Genomic DNA, 21,478 nt, shown 5'->3' on the forward strand with positions numbered 1-21,478 from the left:
GGTTTTAATTTTTTGCGCTATAAAAAAAAGACCGTCAATTTTGAGAAAAAACAATATTTTTTTTATAAAAAAATTTAAAGAATCAAATTTCGTCATAAATTTAGGCCAAAATGTATTCAGCTACATGTCTTTTCTTAAAAAAGTCCCAATACATGTAAATTAATGTGTCTACATAAAAGTTATAGCATTTACAAATGGCGGTATAGATTCTGGAATTTTTTATTTTTTTATTTTTACTAGTAATGGCGGCAATCAGCGACTTATAGCGGGACTGTGGGAATGCGGCCGGGAATTCTGACACTGGGGGGACTAACTTGGTGTCACTGACATCCCCAATGACACCAATACAGTGAAAAGTGCTAAAAAAAAGCACTGACACTGTACTAATGACACTGGGCAGGAAGGGGTTAGCATGAGGGGCGATCAAAGGCTTAACTGTGTGCTGTTTCACAGTAAGCTTTATGTGTGTGCTTCACTGCAATCACACTGCTTTGGATGGCTGTGCTGTGCACTGCCATCCAAAGCAGTGTGCACGAGCTGACAGGGAGGAGAACTGTTTTGTTTACATACAGTTCTCCCCGTCGGAGATCCTCGGCAATCGCCAGGCGCCGGCAAGTAATCACCGGCTGGGACACAGTGATTGACAGCTGTGGCCATGAATGCGCCCCCTATCCGTAAATGCGAAATCAAGTATATATACAGGATTTTGCGCACCTGTGCCGCCCTGTAGCAATGTATCTGCTATAGGGTGATCGGGAAGCGGTTAAAAAGGTTTTCAAGGATTAGAAAAAGTTGAGAAAAACATTGAAGTGAAACTCAAGGCATACACCTAAATACACAGGAGGGAATTCAACAAAGCCCTAATGACATTTTAAAATTGCCTTTGCCAGATTTAAAAAAAATTGTGCTGCCTGTTTTTTTTTTGCTTTACTGGCAAATCTAGCAGATTCAGGTACTGCTAGATCAAATTAAAAAAATATTTACTTACAGTTCATAGGTAATGAAACTGGAGATGATTAAAGTGATTCTAAAGAATCATTTAAAAAAAATAACAAACATGTTATACTTACCTGCTCTGTGTAATGGTTTTGCACAGAACAGTCCTGATCCTCCTCTTCTGGGGTCCCCCACCAGCGCTCCTGGCTCCTCCCCCCTGTCGAGGGCCCCTACAGCAAGCCGCTCCCGAGCCAAGCTCTGTGTCCACTGAAACACAGAGCACAGCTCAGCCCTGCCCCAGCGCTCTCTTCTCACTGAATGTGATTGACAACAGCAGGAGCCAATGACTCCTGCTGCTCCTGCTCAGTCAAGTGAAGAGAGAGCTAAGAGAGAAACTTCTTGTCCACAGTAGTGGATGGAGACCGGGTTCAGATAATTATAGCAGGGGGCTGCACAGAGAAGATTTTTTACCTTAATGCATAGAATGCATTAGGTAAAAATAAAAAATTTACCTGTAGAACCACTTTAAAACCACATATAGGTTTGTGTACAAAGATAGGTAGAATGCCTGTCTCTGTACACTGTGTAGCAGGTGGCAAATTTGTGACCACTGCCACCTCCCCACCTGTCACTGGTTGTTTAAGACGCTGTTGGCCTCACTCCCAACAGCTTCCTAGAAATAAATGATGCTGACAGTGACTGACACTGACAAGCTGATGGGAAAGTTGAGACAATTATTATTATTATACAGGATTTATATAGCGCCAACAGTTTGTGTAGTGCTTTACAGCATGAGGGCAGCCAGTATAATTACAAAACAATTCAATACAGGAAGAATCAGAGGGCCCTGCTCATTAAAGCTTACAATCTAGGAGGGAGGGTCAAGTGATACAAAATGTAATAGCTGTGGGGGATGTGCTAATGTAGAAAATAAAACTCCAGTTGTTAGGTGGGGGAAGAATAGGCTTTTCTGAAGAGGAGGGTTTTCAGGGATCATCTAAAAGCAGAGTAGGAGATAATCTGACAGATTGAGATAGGGAGTTCCATAGGATAGGAGAGGCAAGGGAAAAGTCCTGGAGGTGAGCATGGCAGGAGGTGGTGAGGGAGCTAGAGAGCAAGAGGTTTTAGGAGGAACAAAAAGAATGATTAGGTCAGTATTTAGATACTAGGTTAGTGATGTAGCTGGGGGCTGAGTTGTAGATGGCTTTGTAAATTGTTGTTAGTATTTTGAATCTAATTCATTGGATGAGCGGAAGTCAGTGGAGGGATTGGCGGAGAGAGGAGTAGCAGACACTGATTAGCTGGTAAAGTGGAGGGGCCTGGCAGCAGCATTTATGATGGACTAAAAGGGGGCTAGCCTATGTAAAGGTAAACCCATGAGAAGAGAGTTGCAGTAGTCGAGGCAAGAGATTACCAAGAGTGAACTAGAAGCTTTGTGATGTCACTTATTAGAAAAGGGCATATTTTGGAGATGTTGCGGAGGTTGAAGTGGCAAGATTTGGACAGTGATTAGACATGGGGCTGAAAGGAGAGTTTAGAGTCCAGGATTACACCTAGAAATTTGGCATGCAGGAAATGGTAGATAGTTGTGCCATCGATCTTGACAGAGAAATTAGGGGAAGAGGCATGTGAGGGAGCAAAAATTATGAGCTCAATTTTGGATAGATTGAGTTTGAGGAAGTGGTGTCACATCCCGGCTGATAAGTCTGTTAATAAATCAGTGATACAGGAGGAGACTTAAGGAGTGAGCTGGAAGTCATGGGAACCTATCAGCTGACCCAGGGAAGTGGTGTAGATCAAGAATAGAGGAGGTCCAAGAACAGAACCTTGAGGGACCCTGACAGAGAAAGGAGGGGGAGGAAGTAGAATTGTAAGTAACGCTAAAAGTGTAGTTGAAGAAGTAAGATGAGAAGCAGCAAAGAGTACAGTCACGGAGACCAAAGGTATAGTGTTTTGAGGAGGAGTGGGTTGTCAGCTGTGTCAAAGGCAGCAGAGAGGTCCAGGAGTAGGGGTACAATATAGTGGCCATTGGATTTAGTTGTTAACAGATAGTTTTTGAGTTTTAGGAGAGCAGTTTCTGTGGAGTGTTGAGGGTGAAATCCATACAGAAGGGGATCAAGAAGGTTATTCTCAGTGAGGTGGCTGCTCAGTCAGTTGTAGACCAGATGTTCAAGGAGTTTGGATAAAAAGGGGAGTAAGGAGACAGGGCGTAGGTGTGTTAAGACTGGTGGGGTCTAGTGAGGACTATTTAAGTATGGGGGTGACTAGTGCATGTTTTACAGAGTTGGGTAAGATGCCAGAAGAGATTGAAGATGTGAGTTAGAGAGTCTAGGATAGAGCCAGAGGGTGAATGTAGCATTTGCGAGTGAACAGGATCCATGGAGCAGGTGGTTAGGTGGATGTTAGAAAACATTTGAGCAACCTCATCTATAGTGGCAGTGTTAAATGAGGGAAGTAATGATTGCACCTGTAGACATGGAGTGTTTGTCAATCTCCTTTGCAGTGTGTGAGTTAGTGGGTGGAGGCAGTGGAGGACGAAGTAGAGAGTTAAAGGTAGAAAAGAGTTGTTGGGGATGGGATGATAAGTTGTTAATGAGAGTGATAAAATAGGTCTGTTTGGCAGTGAAGAAGCAGGAATTGTATTCTTGGAGGGCAGATTTACATTCATTGAAATCTTTATGAGACTTGGTCCTACGCCACAAGCACTCAAGAGCACGGCTATGTTTTTTGAGACTTTTGGTGTCATCTGTTTGCCAAGGTTGTAGGGGTTGGGGCCTGATTCTGTGTAGCGAGGGGGGCAATGTGTCCAGGGAGGATGACAGTGAAGTATTGTAGATAGAAGTGGCTAGATTAGGGCAGAACAAGGATGAGGTTTTGTCATACAGGTGGTCAGTAGCAGAGTAGAGAAGAGAAGGGTTGAGATGACAAAGGTTTCTATGGGTAATTGTTAGGTGGTTGGAGGGAGAGGAGGTGGAAGAGAGGGAGAGAGGGAAACTAATAAGGTGGTGGTCAGAGAGAGGGAAAGGATTGTTGGAGAGGTTGTATAGCGTGCATAGGTAGGAGAAAACAAGGTCAAGGGAGTAGAAGCACGTACCCATTTCTTCATGTCAAAGGAGGAGATTAGACTGAGAAGTTTGGAAGAAGCAGGAGTGGTAGCATTAACAGGGATGTTGAAATCACCAAGAATTATTGTGGGGACTTCAAAAGAGAGAAAGTAGGGTAGCCAGGAAGAGAGGTCATCAAGGAGGGCTGATACTGGTCCAGGAGGCCGGTAGATTACAGCTATCCTTAGAGAAACTGGAGAGAAAAGATGAATGCAATGTGCCTCAAATGAGAAGAGTGACAGAGAGGGAGGTGGGTAAAGTACCTGATAGGTGCTGTGTGGGGTTGGAAGGATTCCCACTCCCCTTCCCTTTTTTCCACTGGGTCTGGGGGAGTGAGTCCAGAGAAAGCCACCATGGGAGAGGGTAGCAGGGGAAGTAGTGTCGGATTCATGAAGCCAGAGAGGTGAGCTTGTTTCAGACAGAGCGGGCATTCCAAAGGGCACAGGAGAAGGGGAGTCTGGTCTTGGAAAGAGGAGGGATACAAACTAAATTATGTGGATTGCAGCTGATGCCAGAGGGTGCATTGGATACAGGTAAATGATGGAGGCCCAGAGTTTTGGGGATATATCTCCAGAAGCAGAAGAATGAGGGAGGTAATATGGGAGTGTAATTATATGAATGGACATGATTCAGTGTCCTGGAGGTTGTATTAGCGTGTGGATTTAGAATTAGCATGAGTTGGTGAGTGCAGTAATAGGGAGAGTACACATATGAGGGAGTTATAAAAATGCTGTGGTGTTGAGAAGAGGGGCGAAGGAAAGAGTTTCATTAGAGAGGATACAACTGTCAGAAGGAGTGGTAGAGAGCACACTTTACAGAGTGGATGGAACTCTGAAGGGGTAAAAAAGGTCACCTGCAGTCTGCTTGGTGTTTTTCTAAGTATTTTCCTGTGCACTTTTGCTTTGTGCAATCACTGAAGTGCAGAGTCTGAAGTACTCCCACTTTAAATAACCCCCACTTCTGGAAAAAACCCCAGCAGCAAATGTGCCTCCCCCATAAAGGTGATTCCGTTTTATACTGTTGGGGTTGGGGGTGGTTTCTTGCCAATTAACTAATCAGGAGTTAATAAAGGATTGCTGGCTAGCAAAACAAAATTCCCATTTCAGAATCAGACTTGCAGGAGGCTGGAATTGTAAAGATAAGAACAGGCCACAATGTATATAAGACACTAGGGAGAAAATAAACATCACAATGTGGACAGGGCTACAGGTGGTTAAGCAGCCGGGACATACCAGAGCAATACACAAACACATGGAATCAATCAGTTTTCAGATTCACTGGCTCCTTGTAAATAGCAGTGGGCAGTGGATGGATTCATGAACCAATAGAAAGATGCCTTATTGCTAAGGATCCTCCCATGGCCTGCTTCAATCACAAGGAGCAGACCTGATGGGGAATTAGTGTCTCAACTTCTCCATCAGGCTGCAGATCACTGTAGGCATCATTGCTTTCTAGAAGGCTATCAGGTGTGAATCCAACAGCATCTTTAGAAACCAGTGACAGGTGGGGAGGGAACAGTGGTGGCAAATTTGCTGCCTGCTATACAGCATACAGAGACAGGCATGCTGCCTGTCTTTATACACAAACCTATATGTGTTCTTAATCATCTCCACCCACCCAACTACAAAACTCCTCGACACTGTGCTGTATGTGTGACAACTGAAGCAGAAGGAAGTTAGCTCAGCTGTAGATTTCATAGACACTCTTAATGAATTCCTCCGACTGTTTAAATATATTTACTGTTTTGAAATTCATGTGCAGCCAACCTTGTGATTAAGTGATCATTCGCACATGCAGATGGGGAAGAGGGGGTGGGGGACAATAAAACCTAACACAGCACCTGGAGGAGGTTGTATACAGGCCATGACAAATATTATACCCCCGTCACAACTGCCGTGCAGTACCACTAATGCATGTGATCCATTCAAGTTAATTGAGCCACACAGCAACAGCCCTGTAATTGCATGCAATGCATCTTGTGAAGGTTTTTCATAGTTAAAACAGATGGTGAGCCAGTGATATATCGCCTCCCAGGCATCTGTCAGTCACCCTATGTCTCCTCTTTGGCTTTAGTCTCCTTACTGGACAGTGAATCAGCATCATTACCTTTGTCATCTATAAACCTGGCCATACACATATAGATTTATTTAGAAATCTAACCAATTCATCCATCCACGCTAACAGTGCAGATGAACAGATCCCATTTGCCGGACTATAAAATTCTGACAGCCCATGGTGCCTGAGAACATTCTAACTCCTCTTGTATTGTCCTGCACTAAATCCCTCCTACAGTTCTCACAATTTCGAAAATTTTAAGATTCAGTGCTTCCCCCCTTAGGCCACATTCACACTTGCAAATGGTGCGATTACATGTGGGAACCTCAGCAGGGGTTCTTGGAGATTAGCTATGGGAGGCAGCCCTATTGAAAGCAAAGGGAGGCTGAAAGCTCATGCAGCATATCACAGCCTTTTGCATGTAATCACTACATGAGCGATTACCTGTGAGTGATCGTTCTTGGATGCAGACTGTGTCCAGGGCCAATCACTCAGATGTAATCACTCCATGAGGGATTACATGCCAGCCGCTGCAAATAGCTGTGGGAGCTGTCAGCCTCCCATTGCTTCCAATAGGACTGCTACCTCCCACAGTTAATTGCCAGGAATCCCTACTGTGTCTTCTGCATGTTATCCCACATAGACCAATTCACAAGTATTAATGGGATCTTATAGAATCTGCCCTAGGCACTGGTCCATATGTGGTGGTATAGTAATTACAGCTCTGTATCTACAACTTGAGCCTGTTAGTCTGGCTAAGACCAGAATGCTGCTTCTATTACTGTAAATCTGTAAAGAAAAACACCTTTGGATATGATTCATGTGCTCACAAGGGTCATAAAAAGCTGTATTGGGTGAAAAGATGTCATGAGCTGCAGGGTGACTACACTATACCAAAAACAATACACCCTGCAAAGCTATCACCAACAGTGGGAGCCATCAACTGCAAGATTCCGCTGAACATTAACTTTGAAATCGCTGTATCACCCCATTGTAAAAGATTACTTACAACACAGAAAAATGTAGACATTACAGTTTATGGACTTTTCATGCTTGCGCAATGCACAATTCAGGTGAAACGAGGATTTCCCTGAACTGGAGTGCATTGGCTATATAATTCTGCTAGTAGATATGGGTAGTGTGGCTTGCTCCAGAAACCTGGTGTTTAGCCATCTTTTTAGCAACTTTGATTTACATTTATTTTTGTGAAACATAGTGGTTATCATCTTTGTAACTTGTGTATTATATGATTTGTGTTGTTATACTGTATGGTATCTATCTAGTTAATGAATTTAAACTGTCTCATTTGTGGTTGTCTAGATTACTTACAGTGGTTTTAAACCCCCCCCCAAAAAATGTAATATATTGTAGATCACCAATCATTAGATTTCTTTCTTTTTTTAGGCCTTTTCCTCTCTGTTTTCACCTGGTGATCTGGCCAGTAACACACTTTCTGTATTAGAGTGCCTACTATCTGAATGATGGAGGACAGGGGGCACCTTTGGACAACACCATTGTCACTCTGGGAGAAGAGGAATGTTAAGCAGGCCATACATGATTCATTTTCTTTTGTTCAAACATCAGGTTAAACAAAGGGAATTAATTGATTCCCCCATCTACACTTTCGACTGCACTCATCACAACCATCAGCTATAGCAGGGGGCACTGGTCAAGTGAGAATTTTCCAAGAGGCTGGTTGTACAGAAGTCGATAGAGAAAATTACAATGATGCAACAATTTTTTTTTGCTTTAATAAATTTGTGCTGAAATCTGTCTTTGTTTCACGCACAGACACATATGCACATACACACACGTTTTGTATATATACGAGGCTGTTGTGTTTTGATATTTTTTGGGGGGGTAGCCTATGATTTCTAATATATATATATATGTACAGTATACTCAAATTCTTCATACAGTATCTCTCACTCATGGCATGGTACATGATACAGAGGAAAACAGATTCATCTAGAAATATCTAAATATATCAGTTAGGCTTTATTCAGTTAACAGTCTCCTGAGATTACCCTAGGTGACCTATGCTAATATGCTTCTGAAGGCTGCAAAGCATCAAGCATTGTAAAGCAGACTACTTAACTGTGTGGGTGTATGTACTGTTTCTCACTCGGTTGTATACCACATGATAATAAATAGCAGTTTTGCAGAGGGAATAAAGGCAGCCTTATGCGTTTTGGGAATATTGTAGAAAACAAATGTTTTGGGCACATTCTGTCATTTGTTGGCTTGTCACAGATCAGCATCTCTGATTATGTTGGTATTTTGCTTTGGGAGGGTTAGAAGTTATCCTCTGATAACAGATTCATAACTGACAGTGTTACAGCAGAGATGGGTTTTCACGTGATGTCATTAGACATCACCAGATAGGTTGATTTGTGGCTGTGCAAGTTTCATTACCCGGCATCTTGCAATTAACAAACTAGGGATGTCAAAACCACGGACAATCGTTTGTATTATGTCTTCCATTTCCCCTGACTTAACTTTCAGGCTGTTTGAAAGTGATCTCCACTGCACAGATATCTAACCCACTTAACATGCCCTGTACAAAACCACATTCAATACTTTCCTCTTTTGACCTTGCAGCTACAGAAGTGGTCGCCAAACTTTTCAGAGAAGCCCACCTTACTACCTGTCCACTGGACCCCATTCCTGCACAACTACTGTAGTCACCCTCTTCTTCTGTCCTATACTCCTTCACTCACATTTTTAATCTCTCCCTCTCTATTGGCACCTTTTTCTCCCCTCTAAAGCATGTGCTGATTACCTGAATACTTACAAAGCCCTCACTGGAGCCCACCAGCCTGAAAAACTTTAGACCCATCTCCTTGCTTCTGTTAACCTCTAAACATTTAGAACACTTAATCTACAACCACCTGAGATCTTGCCTCACTAACAACAACCTTTCTGACCCCTTACAGTCTGGCTTTGGCTAACTGCACTCCACTGAAACTGCCTTAAAACTCAGTAATGATTTACTAACTGCTAAAACCAATGGACACTACTCTATACTAATACTACTAGACCTTTCTGCAATCTTTGATACTGTTGACCATCGCTTCCTCCTCAAAAAACTCCTCTCTCTTGGTCTTCAAGACTCTGCCTTTTCCTGGTTATCCTCCTACCTATCACAGCGTTGCTTAAGTGTTGCCTATAATTCTGTCTCGTCCTCTCAACTTCCTCTTCTGTAGGGTTCCCCCAAGGCTCTGTCCTTGTACCCCTTCTCTTTTATATCTATACCTCCTCCCTTAGTCACTTGATAAACTCCCGATACTTCCAGTACAATATCTATGCTGATGACACCCAAATCTATTTCTCTACTCCCCACCTCACCCCTTTAGCCTCCTCTCGCATTACTAACTTATTAACTGACACAGATGTTGTATCACTTCCTCAAGCTCAATCTTTCCAAAACTGAGCTCATAATATTCCCTCCTGCCTGTGCTTCCTCCCCTGATATTTCCATTAAGATCAATACTACAACCATCAGTCCCTCCCCTCATGCCAGGTGTAAGGTGTAATCCTGGACAATGACCTGTCCTTTCAGCCCCAAATCCGATCACTGTCCAAATCTTGTAAACTTCAGCTTCGTAACATCTCCAAAATATACCCCTTTTTAACCACTGAAACCACTAAGCAACGTATTTACTCTCGCCTTAACTATTGTCTCTTGTCTTAACTATTGTAACTCCTTCCTCACAGGCCTACCTCTTTGCAGGCTATCCCCTCTTCAGTCTATCATGAATGCTGCTGCCAGACTCATCCACCTTACCAACCATTTAGTGTCCTCTGTCCCTCTCTGCCGATCCCTCCACTGGCTTCCTATTGCCCCACAAATAAAATTCAAAATATTAGCAATAACATACAAAGCTATTTACAGCCCTGCCCCAAGCTAGATCCCCAATCTTGTCTCCAAATATCCCCCAAACCATCCTCTTCACTCCTCCCAAGACCTCCTGCTCTCTAGCTCCCTTGTCTCCTCCTCCCATGCTCATCTCCAGGATTTATCCAGATCTTCTCCCATCCTCTGAAACTCTTTACCCCAATCTGTCCACTTTTAGGCAATCCCTGAAAACTCATCCCTTCAGGGAAGCCTATCCTGTCTTTAACTAACAACTTAATTTTTTATTTCTACCGTAAGTTCATTCCTCACAGATGTTACCTTTTATGTCACTTGTCCCTCCCTTTTGGATTGTAAGCTCCCTGGAGCAACCCCCCCCCCCCCATGAATTGTATTGTTGTTGTATTGTATCCCTTTATATTGTAAAGTGCTGCAGAAACTGTTGGCACTATATAAATCCTGTATAATCTTGTAAAATAATAATATTACTAAATAGGTGATGTAGTTCAATGCACAACATAAACTGATGATTATGTTATCCAACATTGTCATTTCTGTGGATGGTGGATGGAAAAACAAAGACCAGAATCTCAGCCATTCATTATCTGTCCACTATGTTCTCCTGTGTATGGCAGGAGTCTCAACACTTTCTAAGCAAAGGGACAGTTTACAGTCCATTAGACTTTAGGGGGGGGCGGACTGTGGCCAGTGGAAGCAGAAATTGTCCTGGTATCAATGGGAGTAAACAATTCTACTTGTACAGGGGGAGGAAAAACACCCCATCAATGGTGTCAGTGGGAGGAATAGTATCCTATGCTTGGTAATAGTGGAAGGAATAGTGCTCCATCATTGGTGTCAGTGGGAGGAATAGTGCCTCATCATTGGTGTCAGTGGAAGGAGTAGTGCTTCATCATTGGTGTCAGAGGGAGGAATAGTGCCTCATCATTGGTGTCAGTGAGGGAATAGTGCCCCATCATTGGTGTTAGTGGAAGGAATACTGCCCCATCATTGGTGTCAGTGGGAGGAATATTGCTCCTTCGCAGGTGTCAGTGGAAGGAATAGTGCTCCATCACTGGTGTCCATGGGAGGAATAGTGCTCCATTACTGGTGTCCAATGGAGGAATAGTGCCCCATCGCTGGTGTCAGTGGGAGGAATAGTGCTCCATCGATGGTGTCAGTGGGAGGAATAGTGCTCCATCACTGGTGTCAGTGGGAGGAATAGTGCCCCGTTAGTGGTATTAGTGGAAGGAATAGTGCCCCATCATTGGTGTCAATGGGTGAAATAGTGCCTCGTTGTTGATGTCAGTAGCAGGAATTATGCCCCATTGTTCGTGTCAGTGGGAGGAATAGTGTCTTGTATCAGTGGGAGGAAAAGTTCTCCAAGGGCCTGATAAAAGTGAGCAAAGGGCCGTATCTGGCCCCCAGGCCGCAGTATGGAGACCTCTGGTGTATGGCCGCCAAAAGGTTTTACTTAGGATGCATTCCATAAATCTGGTGAATGCTCTTCCAGCAGAGGAAGCAATACAGGTAATGGCAATCATTGAGCATTGTATTCAGACCTGTATAATACAGTGCTATGCCCCAGTACAGAGGTATAAACTCTGGCTCAGAACAGCCTTTTTAATTTAGTGGTTAGGGAGCATGCAACAAAACTTGAAAACACAAGCTAAGTGTTCCACTTTCAATGTCTATGTCATCCATGTCAACTATGTCAACTATGTCAGTAATATCTACCAGGGTTCCTCCAAAGGTTGATATGGGTTCTATGAGCCCTGACTGACTTACCTCCCATTTATTGGTGCCTGCATAGTTCTGAAACCAACACAACTAGGCAGAGCCAGCTGCATGACATCAATTATCTTTTTAGCTGTCTGCAATAGTGACCACATATGATTAAATTTTTTTGTACACAGTCGATGTTCAATTCGATCAAAAAGTTGGAATCCATAAACAATCAAATAGCCATATCTCTCCAACCCCCTGAAATTGATTAAACTAAGTCATTTGACTAGGGAGGAAAATTATCGATAATTCAGCATTGAGCGGCAGCACCAAGATACTTCCTTCCTGAATACGATCTAGTTTGATTGATCGGATTATGAGATTACATGGTGGGAACAGAAATGTGATCAATAATTTATGATCATATCTTAACTATTGATTGAAATCCAGTGTGTGGTCTATCGATTGATCGGATTGTCAACTATCGAATATTCCTATCAGAAAAGTTTGATCAGAAAAGAAATCCATCATTTATCAAAGTAGGTACGGCCACCATTAGTGTGGTATTCTTACCATTACTGTTAGGGGGACATTCTTCCTACTCGCTACCGATGAAAGGTCACTCTTCCCCTGCTCCCCAATAAATTGGTTTTAGGTGGGGTTCCTCAAAACCTGCAAATTATATTCAGGGTTCCTCTGGGGTAAAAAAGTTAAGAAACGCTGGTCTATGTGAACATGGTCTTACAGATAAAATATAAACAGTGTACCAACAAATGTGTATCTTGGCCATTTTACCAACCCCTTAATAGCCTTTTAAGTGAGCTTTAATGCCCAGGAATTTGCATGGTTTCTGTATCATGTGATTACTGTGACCGGCTTCCATCCCCCTGGCTTCCGATCAAAAGCCTTAACTGAGATCTGTTGGTCAGTGGTCTGTCAGTCAGTGTGCTGCGATTGCGCAGTGAGTCTACCCTCAATAGATGCATATGTGCAATGGCTAGGTAAATCCTGTGAGCAGAGAGCAGGGGGCAGGGCTGAGCCACACCATGTGTGCCAATAGACGCACACAGTTTGGCTCAGGATCAAGTCTGCAAAAGTGCCCACATAGCAAGTGGCTTGCTATGGGGGCACTCGAAGAACAGGAGGAGCCAAGACTTCTGGCAGGGGACCCCAGAAGAGGAGAATCGGGGCTGCTCTGTGCAAAACTATTGCACAGAGTAGGAAAGTATGACATGTTTGTTATTTTCGAAAAAAATGTAAAGGTTTACAATCACTTAAAGAGATTAAAAAGCCCAAAGCTCTATGTGATCCTTACTGCTGTCCTTTGGGATGATTTCCTCTCGCTTCCTGTCCTAGTGACCAGTACCAGGACAGGGTTATCGAGTGCCCAGGGCAAGGATCTAGAATTGTGCCCCCCTTCCCCTCACTGTTAATACATGCTGTTGAATGTGTGTACCATCCTCTATTATTTGCCCCCCTTGCTTCACTGCGCCCAAGGCTGCTGCCCGTCTTGACTACATCTTGTCCCAGCCTTGCTGGTGACAAAGGATTAAAGACAGAAAGTGATGCAGATTCTATCAAATAGGGACAGGGACAGTAGTAAAGAAAAGAACATTGTTTCAGTGTGGGGGGTAGGGGTGTAAGGGAATTAAGATCCTTTGTGCGGCAGGGTTTGTGACCCCATTTCTTTAATTTCTTGTCTGGTGTTAACGACTGCCTACCTTATCCAAAACTAAAACAGAAAGTTTTAGCTATACATACACTTTAAGGACTTCTTACTCAAAGTGAAAAATGGCCAGAATTTGAATTTTTAACAAAGTTATGCATCAGTTACCTTTAAATATAATAATAACTCTTGTACATACCTATACAAGCGACTTCTTCATTGGTGACTTGTTCTCCTCTCATCTGCACTTTTTCATGGTGAAATAAAGACTTTGCGCTACTATTCTGTATCAGTAAAATCAGGATCCCCGCCAGCAGTCCCAGGCAAAGGACTGGTCTCTGCCCATTCATCTTCTCAGGCTGTGGCAGTGCAGAGCAGTCACAAGCTGGGCTGGGGTTGTCAGATGACTAAGAGAAGGAAATCCACGCTGAAAATACAGCACAACCTCATAACAAGCAAGTTTCCAAGAAAGAATATGAACCAATATCTACGTCATGCAGTTATTTTGTGTCCGTCTTCAGATCAGAAAGTTGAAGTGATGTTCTTGGTATGTTCAAGTAGCCTACAAAATAAAAGACGAGGCAGCAATAATGAAAGAATGAACTAAAGCAAAGACCAGAGATCTTCACTTCCTACATCACAAAGTTTCTGTGTGTCACTCATATGACTGTGTACTCAGTGTTCTCTGTCTTACACAAACACGCTGGAAGTTGCATGTGCAGCTTGTTATGTCTCACCAGTGGGAGGGGGGTGGTGGGTCACTCAACAATGTCACCTCTGTCACTGACAGATAACAACACGTAAAATGTACATCTTAACATGCTGAACTAATAAAGTATCTTATAATTACAGACTGAAATAAACTGAAGGAAAGGGAAACAGCCCGGTGATATTGCATCTTTAACACGTTGGATGTCAGCTATTACTTAAAGTATAACTAAAGAGCCAGTTCACAGCACATGCAGTCCAGTGCATTTTTTTTATGCATCAAAAAACATTGATAGTAGGTTACATGGTTTCCAATGGCATCATTCACACCAGTGCGGTCTGTTCCAGAGGGTTCCAGTTCCAGAAAAAAAAGCAGAGCATGCTGCATTTTTATGCACTTACCTGTACTGGAACGCAGTAAAACGCATCAAAAATTCACAGTAACGCACAGTAATGTGTTTTTTTATGCATCAAAAAACATTGATAGCAGGTTACATGGTTTCCAGTGGCATTGTTCACACCAGTGCAGTCTGTTTCAGAGGGTTCAACGCACAGTAACGCACCTAAATTCACCGAACACTCACCGAAACGCATCAAAAACGTACATGCTGAAACGTATCCAGAACACATCCGGACTGCATTTCTATCATGTGAACTGTTCCAAAGGCAAAATGTTTTTCTTTAGCTTTGGATAGAGTGTAGAAAGATTAGAACATCTCCCAGGTTTTTATTGCTGTATGTGTCCCCATAGGGAGATTCACCCTCTCTATTTCTCCTGTTTACTGTTATTAAAGCGAAGAGTGAAAGTGAAAGAAAATCTCAAATGTTGGGTTGGCACCAAAAAAGGAACAAAGGGGAAATCTTCCAATGGGGACACAAGTTCTGATGACCAAAAGGGATTTCCTCACTTTTGAGGGGCTATGGGACAGGAAGTAAAGATATTTCTCCCTGCGGGCATGTCCAAGATGGCGACCGGAGTGGCTGCATAAATAGGAGCTTTGCCGCCTCGGAGATCCCATCCGCAGCCATCCTGTGGGTAGCTGGCTCCCACCAACACCGAAGCCCCCCCGCTGAGTGCCAGATGTCCGCGGCCTATCGAGGCCTACTGCGGCCTACACGCACGTCGGACCTGACCTGTGGCTCATCCTGGGTGCCGCTGCCCTGCTATCTGGAGCCGATGTGGTAAGCTGCTGCCTTGGGGAAGATTAAACTGGCCATCTGCCCCTCACTCCAGCCCCTGGGGATCCATGGCCTACTGAGGCCTACGTTCTGGGGAGCCTGTGCGCCAATCCCTGGGGTGGCGCGGCTCCCGCCACGTCCAGGGACCGGTTGTGGGATAGCTAGCTGCTGCCTGGGGGGGAACACCAGAGCAGTCCATGTGCAAACCCCCCCCCAAAGATCTAACAGGTGCCACAGGTGCAGACGATCCAGTGCCCTGCTTGAGATCCTGAGGGGGCCCGCACCTGGGAGGTCTGAGCATCCAGCCTGCATGGGGGCTCCAACTCTACTTAAGATTCATATCTCCTTTCCCCCCTCAGAGTAATAGTATCCTGAAAATACCACAGGAAGAGTTGCTTGTCTCCTTTTTACTTATTCAGTCCCCGGTGTGGGTCGAGGGGGCTGAATACCCATAATTGGAGCCAATTGTTCTGGTAACCATATTTTTTCTGCTGGTGCGAATGAGGATTGGGGATGACTAGGGGCAAGCCTTCGGGCGCTGGCAGAAGATCCGAAACTACACAATCTGCAAAAACCAGTTGGCCTGTGGGGGCTAAAGAAGTCGCCACCATGACCACACCTCCCTCAGAGGAGCCCAACCCACCTGCTGCACCCTCGGACTTTAATTCTCTCATGATGGCCATTACCAATTGTCAAGCGGTGCTCACTACGAATATAGAACATCTGCAGACCTACATAGGGCAGATCCTGCGAGATCTTGATGCATTCTGGGGTCGAGTAACGGCAATTGAGCAAAGGGTCAGTGATGCGGAAGACACCATAAACGACCATTCAGCTGAGCTACATATAATGCGGGTTAAGGTCAAATACCTCGAGACCAGAGCAGAAGAAGCGGAGATGTAACAACCTCCGTGTGGTAAGTCTTCCTGAAGGGGCAGAGGTTTATCGAAAACCTCCTTCGCTCTTTGCTGCCTCAAGCAACCTTCTCTAGCTTTTTTGTGGTCGAATGAGCCCACCAGATGCCAGCGGCCCAGGACCCACCTGGCTCGCCACCCAGCACTTTTATTTTTAAGTTGCTCAACTACCGTGATTGAGATCTGGAGCTGAGGGTGGCCAGGACCCAGGAGGAACTGCATTATGAAAATCACAAGTTGATGCTGTTTCCTGACTACTCTGTGGATACCCAACAAGAGTGTTGATCCTTCGACGCTGTCAAGGCCCAAATGCGTGCAAAAGGCCTTACCTAATGGAATGCTGTTTCCTGCAAAGCTTAGAGTTCAAGATGGTGAAACCACACACTTCTTCACAGTGCCTGAGGAGGCAGCTTCCTGGTTGGAGACCCTATGGCCGCAGCACTGATCTTAACGCATCTTTGGAAGAGTCATTGCTCTGTTACCTCTGTCCCTGTTCCTATTTTAAATCAGGACTCCCTGATCATCAGTTTCTTCAGGTTTCACTTAAGTTTGCACCCTCGGCTATAGCCGAGTGACCTGCCCCATTAGCTAAGAGGCGGCATCTCTTAGACATGTGAGCTCTACTGACTTGCTCTATGTACTCGCTCCACGGACATCCCTATGGCCTGTTGCCTATTTTTGTTCAGGGACGTATGACTTTCCCAGTTTTGGAGGGAGGGAGGGTGGGTGGTTATGTTTTTCGGGAGTTTTTAGTTGTTTTTCTCTGTTGCAAACAGGGGTGGACTGACAACTCATGGGGCCCCTGGGCAATAGGGAATCATGGGGCCCCTGTGTCCTCACCCACACTCAAACCACACCCAAAAAAGCCTATGAAAAGGTACCAAGGGCATCTCATGGGGCCCCCTACTGACCCCGGGCCCTCGGGCAGTGCCCAAGTTCCCAAATGGTCAGTCCGCCCCTGGTTGCAAGGTACATTTGATATCCCTGTGATCCTGTCTTTGTATGGTGTCAGGATGTTATGCTGGTTCTTCTGCTGCATATTTTACAGTTCTATGTTTTCTTCCCGGGATTCAGCTTAAGTGGTTGCAAATCTGTGTTCCTGTACTTCATGTATGGTGCCCCCTGATCTGAAATGTATCTCCTGGAATGAGTGGGGCCTTAACTCCCCTGTGAAGCGTTCCTTTGTCTTCAAATTTCTCAAATCCTATAATCCACATATTTGTATTTTGCAAGAAAACCACTTGATGGGCCGTAGGGTACTGGGCCTAAGAGGGCTTGGGTCTGTCACTATTACAATGCCACTTACTGTTCCTATGCCCAAGGAGTTAGTGTCCTTATTCACAAATCCTTGCCATTCACTCTTCTCCATCTCAGGCTGGATCTGGAGGGAAAATATGTTATGATTCATGCAATGATCAACTGTTTTGAAAGGCTAATTGTTGGTCTTTATCTTCTGCCTCCTGCTTCCATGCACTCATTGGCTGCTTTGGCCCCATTCTTGGCCTCATATCCCACATCCCATATTCTACTTGCTGGTGATTTTAACCTTACTCCGGACCTTAGTGTTGACAAATTATATCCTGAAGTCAGCGAGGAGTCGGAGTTGGATACATGGGCAGAGCTTTACTGGTTCACGGACGTGTCGAGGTGGAAAAATCCTGGGGCAAGGGTCTATACCTGCCACTCGGCATCGCACAGAATAATGTCTAGAATTGATCTTTGTTATGCTACACCTCCACTCTTAGCAAGGGTTCAGGAGATCTCCATCCTTCCAAGAGGAATTTCTGATCACGCTCCACTTCTTAGCCTGAGTATTTCTGATGCCCCGGGGGAAAGAATATGGAGATTATCTCGGTATTGGCTTACTGACCCTGAGGTTGAACCTCCTTTAAGGAAAGCACTGGAGCAGTACTGGGAATCTATTGAGGATACTGCTGCCTCTACAGTAGTACTACTTGGGAGGCTTGAAGGCTACCCTTAGAGGACAGTATCAGACCCTAATTGGGGAGTTGCAGGTTAGCCGACGGGCAGATGTGGACTGAGTGGACTGGAGGGTACAGGAAGTCAAATCTAATTATGCAATTAACCCAGATCCTTTTAATCACCACAACTTACAACTGGCAGTTAGGGAAGCTTTATTGTTATGCACAGAAGTCTCCAGGAAGATGCTGCTCCATCAAAAACAGCGTATCTTTGAGCAGGAGGATAAAGCGGGCAGCCTTTTGGCTTGGTTGGCTAGGAAACAAACTGCCTTGACAAACATCGCCCTTATACAGACTGAGGATGATTCTAGGAGCCTTGATCCAGTCTTAATCAACCGTCGATTTGCTGACTACTATGCAAAATTTTACTCCTCCAAAGCTGCTTACATGCCTCAGCAGAAACAATTGGAGAGCCAGCAGGCGATTGGCACTCTCCAATCTTGCAAAACGCCGGGTCCAGATGGCTTTCCAATTGAGTTCTATAAAATGTATATTGAATAACTGGCTCCCCGAATTCACATGCTTCTTAATGTCCTACCTGAGACAGGAAACTTGCCCCCTTCTATGCTCCAGGCAGTGATAGTGGTGATCTTGAAGCCTGGGAAGGACCCGGCCCAATGCTCCTCTTATCGGCCGATCTCCCTGTTGAACACTGATGTGAAAATACTAGCTAAAGTGCTTTCTGGAAGACTGAGCTCGGTTATATCTACATTGGTACATGACCAAACGGGCTTTATGCCAGGTAAGGGCACTGACATCAACATATGGAGACTGTTCCCTCACATTTCTGCTGCTTGAGATTGTGATGACCCGGGTGTGGTGCTGGACGCCGAAAAGGCCTTTGATTCGGTTGAGTAGGAATATCTATGGGAGACTCTGAGACGTTTCAGATTTGTTCCCAATTTAATTTCCTGGATTAGATGCCTGTATAGTGCGCCATTTGTGCAAGTACGTACTAATAATATTCTCTCTCCGACTTTTGTTCTCCATAGGGGCACTCAGCAGGGTTGCCCGCTGTTGCTGGACCTGTCCGCCCTTGCGATCGAGCCTTTGGCTTGCCTGATTCGCTCCTCCAAGACCTTACACGGGCTACCGATGGGCGACTGGGAGGATAGAGTTTCCCTGTATGCGGACGACACTCTTTTATATCTCAAGGACTGCAACTTAGAACGGCGCTGGACCTTATCATTTGCTTTGGCAGCCACTCCGGTATATGCATAAATTGGGAGAAATCATTATCATTTCCCCTTGAGCTGGGCCCCTTACCTGACATCTCTTTTGCCCCTATTAAATCAGTTTCCAAATTTAAATACTTGGGTGTGATGGTGCAGTGCGACTTGACGAAATACCTTTCGGACAGTCTTCATCCTCTCCTACATCATTTACAGACTAAATGTAATGCCTAGTCTTCCCTTCCTATTACCACCATAGGCAAAGTAAATCTATTTAAAATGATATTTCTACCTAAGTTTATCTACTTTTTTTCTGTGGGGTGGATGGTATTGTTTCTGTGTTTCTCTGGGCTGGGAGGACCCCTAGACTTGCCCGATCTACCTTGCACTTACCCATTAATCGTGGCGGCCTGGCACTTCCTAAGCTGCTTTTATACTATTGGGCGGTTGTTTTGGTCATGGTGTGCTGGTGGCTCTCCTGGTCTAGGGATAATGGAGCGGTGATCCCGGAGGTGGCGATATTGGGCTCCTAAGCAGAACTTGTCAACCTAGTTAATAGAGGTCCGAAATCCAACTTGGCCATCACTATTCCCATGCTGACGACCCTGAGAGTGTGCATACAGGCTAGGGTTCAGTACAATGTAAATAACTCTTACTCCCCTCGCATAACGCTCAGGGGTAATCCTACACTCCCCCATCTGCACATGATACTGGATCCAGTGGTGTGGGCTCGGTATGGCATCAAAATGTTGAACGTCATGCCTTGTGGTGTCCTGCTCTCCTTTGATGAACTCAAACGTGACCACGGCTTGCCTAACCAGATGTTTTTATCCGGGTTTTCCAATTGCTGTGGCTGCCCAGTTTCCTTCTCCCCCTGCCATCCAGACTGACACTCTAGAACACTTGTTGTTACAGGAGGACTTGCCTAAACCTTTATCCTCCCTCCAATCCCATTTGTTACCTCTATCTACCCCTAGAATGCAGTTGCTTTACGATAAATGGCACGCAAACCATCCATCCCTGTCGGAGGATGAGTGGAAGGATTGTCTTTTGCAATGCCTCCCTACCATGATCTCGGCCAGGCACCGCTTTATACAACTAAAATTTATTCATAGAGTATACTACACCCCGCGACGACTGGCTGCAATATATCCTGATAAATCAGCAACATGTCCTCGTTGTGATATGGTGGTAGGCATGTTTCATCACATGTTTTGGAAATGTAGCTACGTCCCTTCTGGACTGGGTATTAGATACTATTAACGCTGTTGGTAAATTGAACAAAAACAAACAAAAAAACAGCGCAAATCAACACCCTGTCTTAATCAATATTTAAACACCTTAAAGTGAAAAAAAATAATAATAGTATAAATAATGTCCAAATCAAAAAATATCTAAAAAAAATATATAAGTCCTTTCTCCCCAAACAAATGGTGAAAAAATCAAATATCCAAACCAGGATAGTGCTTCCAAAAATCACCAGTGAAAAAAGCCAATATCAGCCGCACTCACCAGATACAGGTGAGCAATACACCTTTAGGATGTATAGGGATCCTAAGCCCCCTTTAAGCCTTCAGGACTTCTTTCCACCATGTGGGACTTGGGGTAAATTTCTTCCACTGGCTCCTGCCTTATCCTCTCTCCAAACTCCACAGCAGTGCAAGGGAAAGAAATGTAAAATAGTGTAATACTGGTAATAACTGATGTATTGCTAAAAGAGTATTACCAGACCACTCGCATTTGTCAGATGAATAAAAAGCAACATTTTATTGCCTCCATATGCTCACATAAAATCCACTGTTTCCACACGTCATTGCAGAGACCTCACAGCCTGGTTCAGCAAGGGATGACAGGATACAATCCAAACAATATTCAAAATGGCCGCTTGGAACACACCACTTGTTGTGCGTTCCACTCACCGGATATGACACAGGACGTCAGGACAGCAGACTGGAAGTGCGTTGACGCGTTTCGCCCCATCCACAGGGCGTTCTCAAGACACACACCTCCAGTCTCAAGCCACTTAAATAGCAACGCAAGGTCCCTCCCCTTCTCTCCCATGGGTCAATAGGTCATTTGCTCCCACCACGTGAGATTCCTTCACAAAAACAAATAACTCATATACCTATCTAATGGTTAGCTCACCACAAAAACTTTATTCATATCTAGAGCTAACCAAATCAC

General features: G+C 44.5%; 1 protein-coding gene across 2 annotated transcripts in view; it reads right to left on the reverse strand.

Annotated features, from left to right (window-relative positions):
• Window positions 1-14,018, reverse strand: part of AOAH (acyloxyacyl hydrolase) — a 202,443-nt gene extending 188,425 nt beyond the window's left edge. For both annotated transcript variants that reach the window (XM_089687015.1, XM_089687006.1), the window contains exon 1: window positions 13,539-14,018. In XM_089687015.1, the coding sequence (XP_089543141.1) occupies window positions 13,539-13,689 (151 nt within the window). In that variant the 5' untranslated portion in view covers window positions 13,690-14,018. The remainder of the gene's footprint in view (window positions 1-13,538) is intronic.
• Window positions 14,019-21,478: the final 7,460 nt, after the last annotated feature.

The sequence above is a fragment of the Staurois parvus genome, unplaced genomic scaffold (genome assembly GCF_062004578.1).
Source record: "Staurois parvus isolate SC_StPar_1 unplaced genomic scaffold, SC_StPar_1.0 ptg000020l, whole genome shotgun sequence".
Lineage (NCBI taxonomy): Eukaryota > Metazoa > Chordata > Amphibia > Anura > Ranidae > Staurois > Staurois parvus.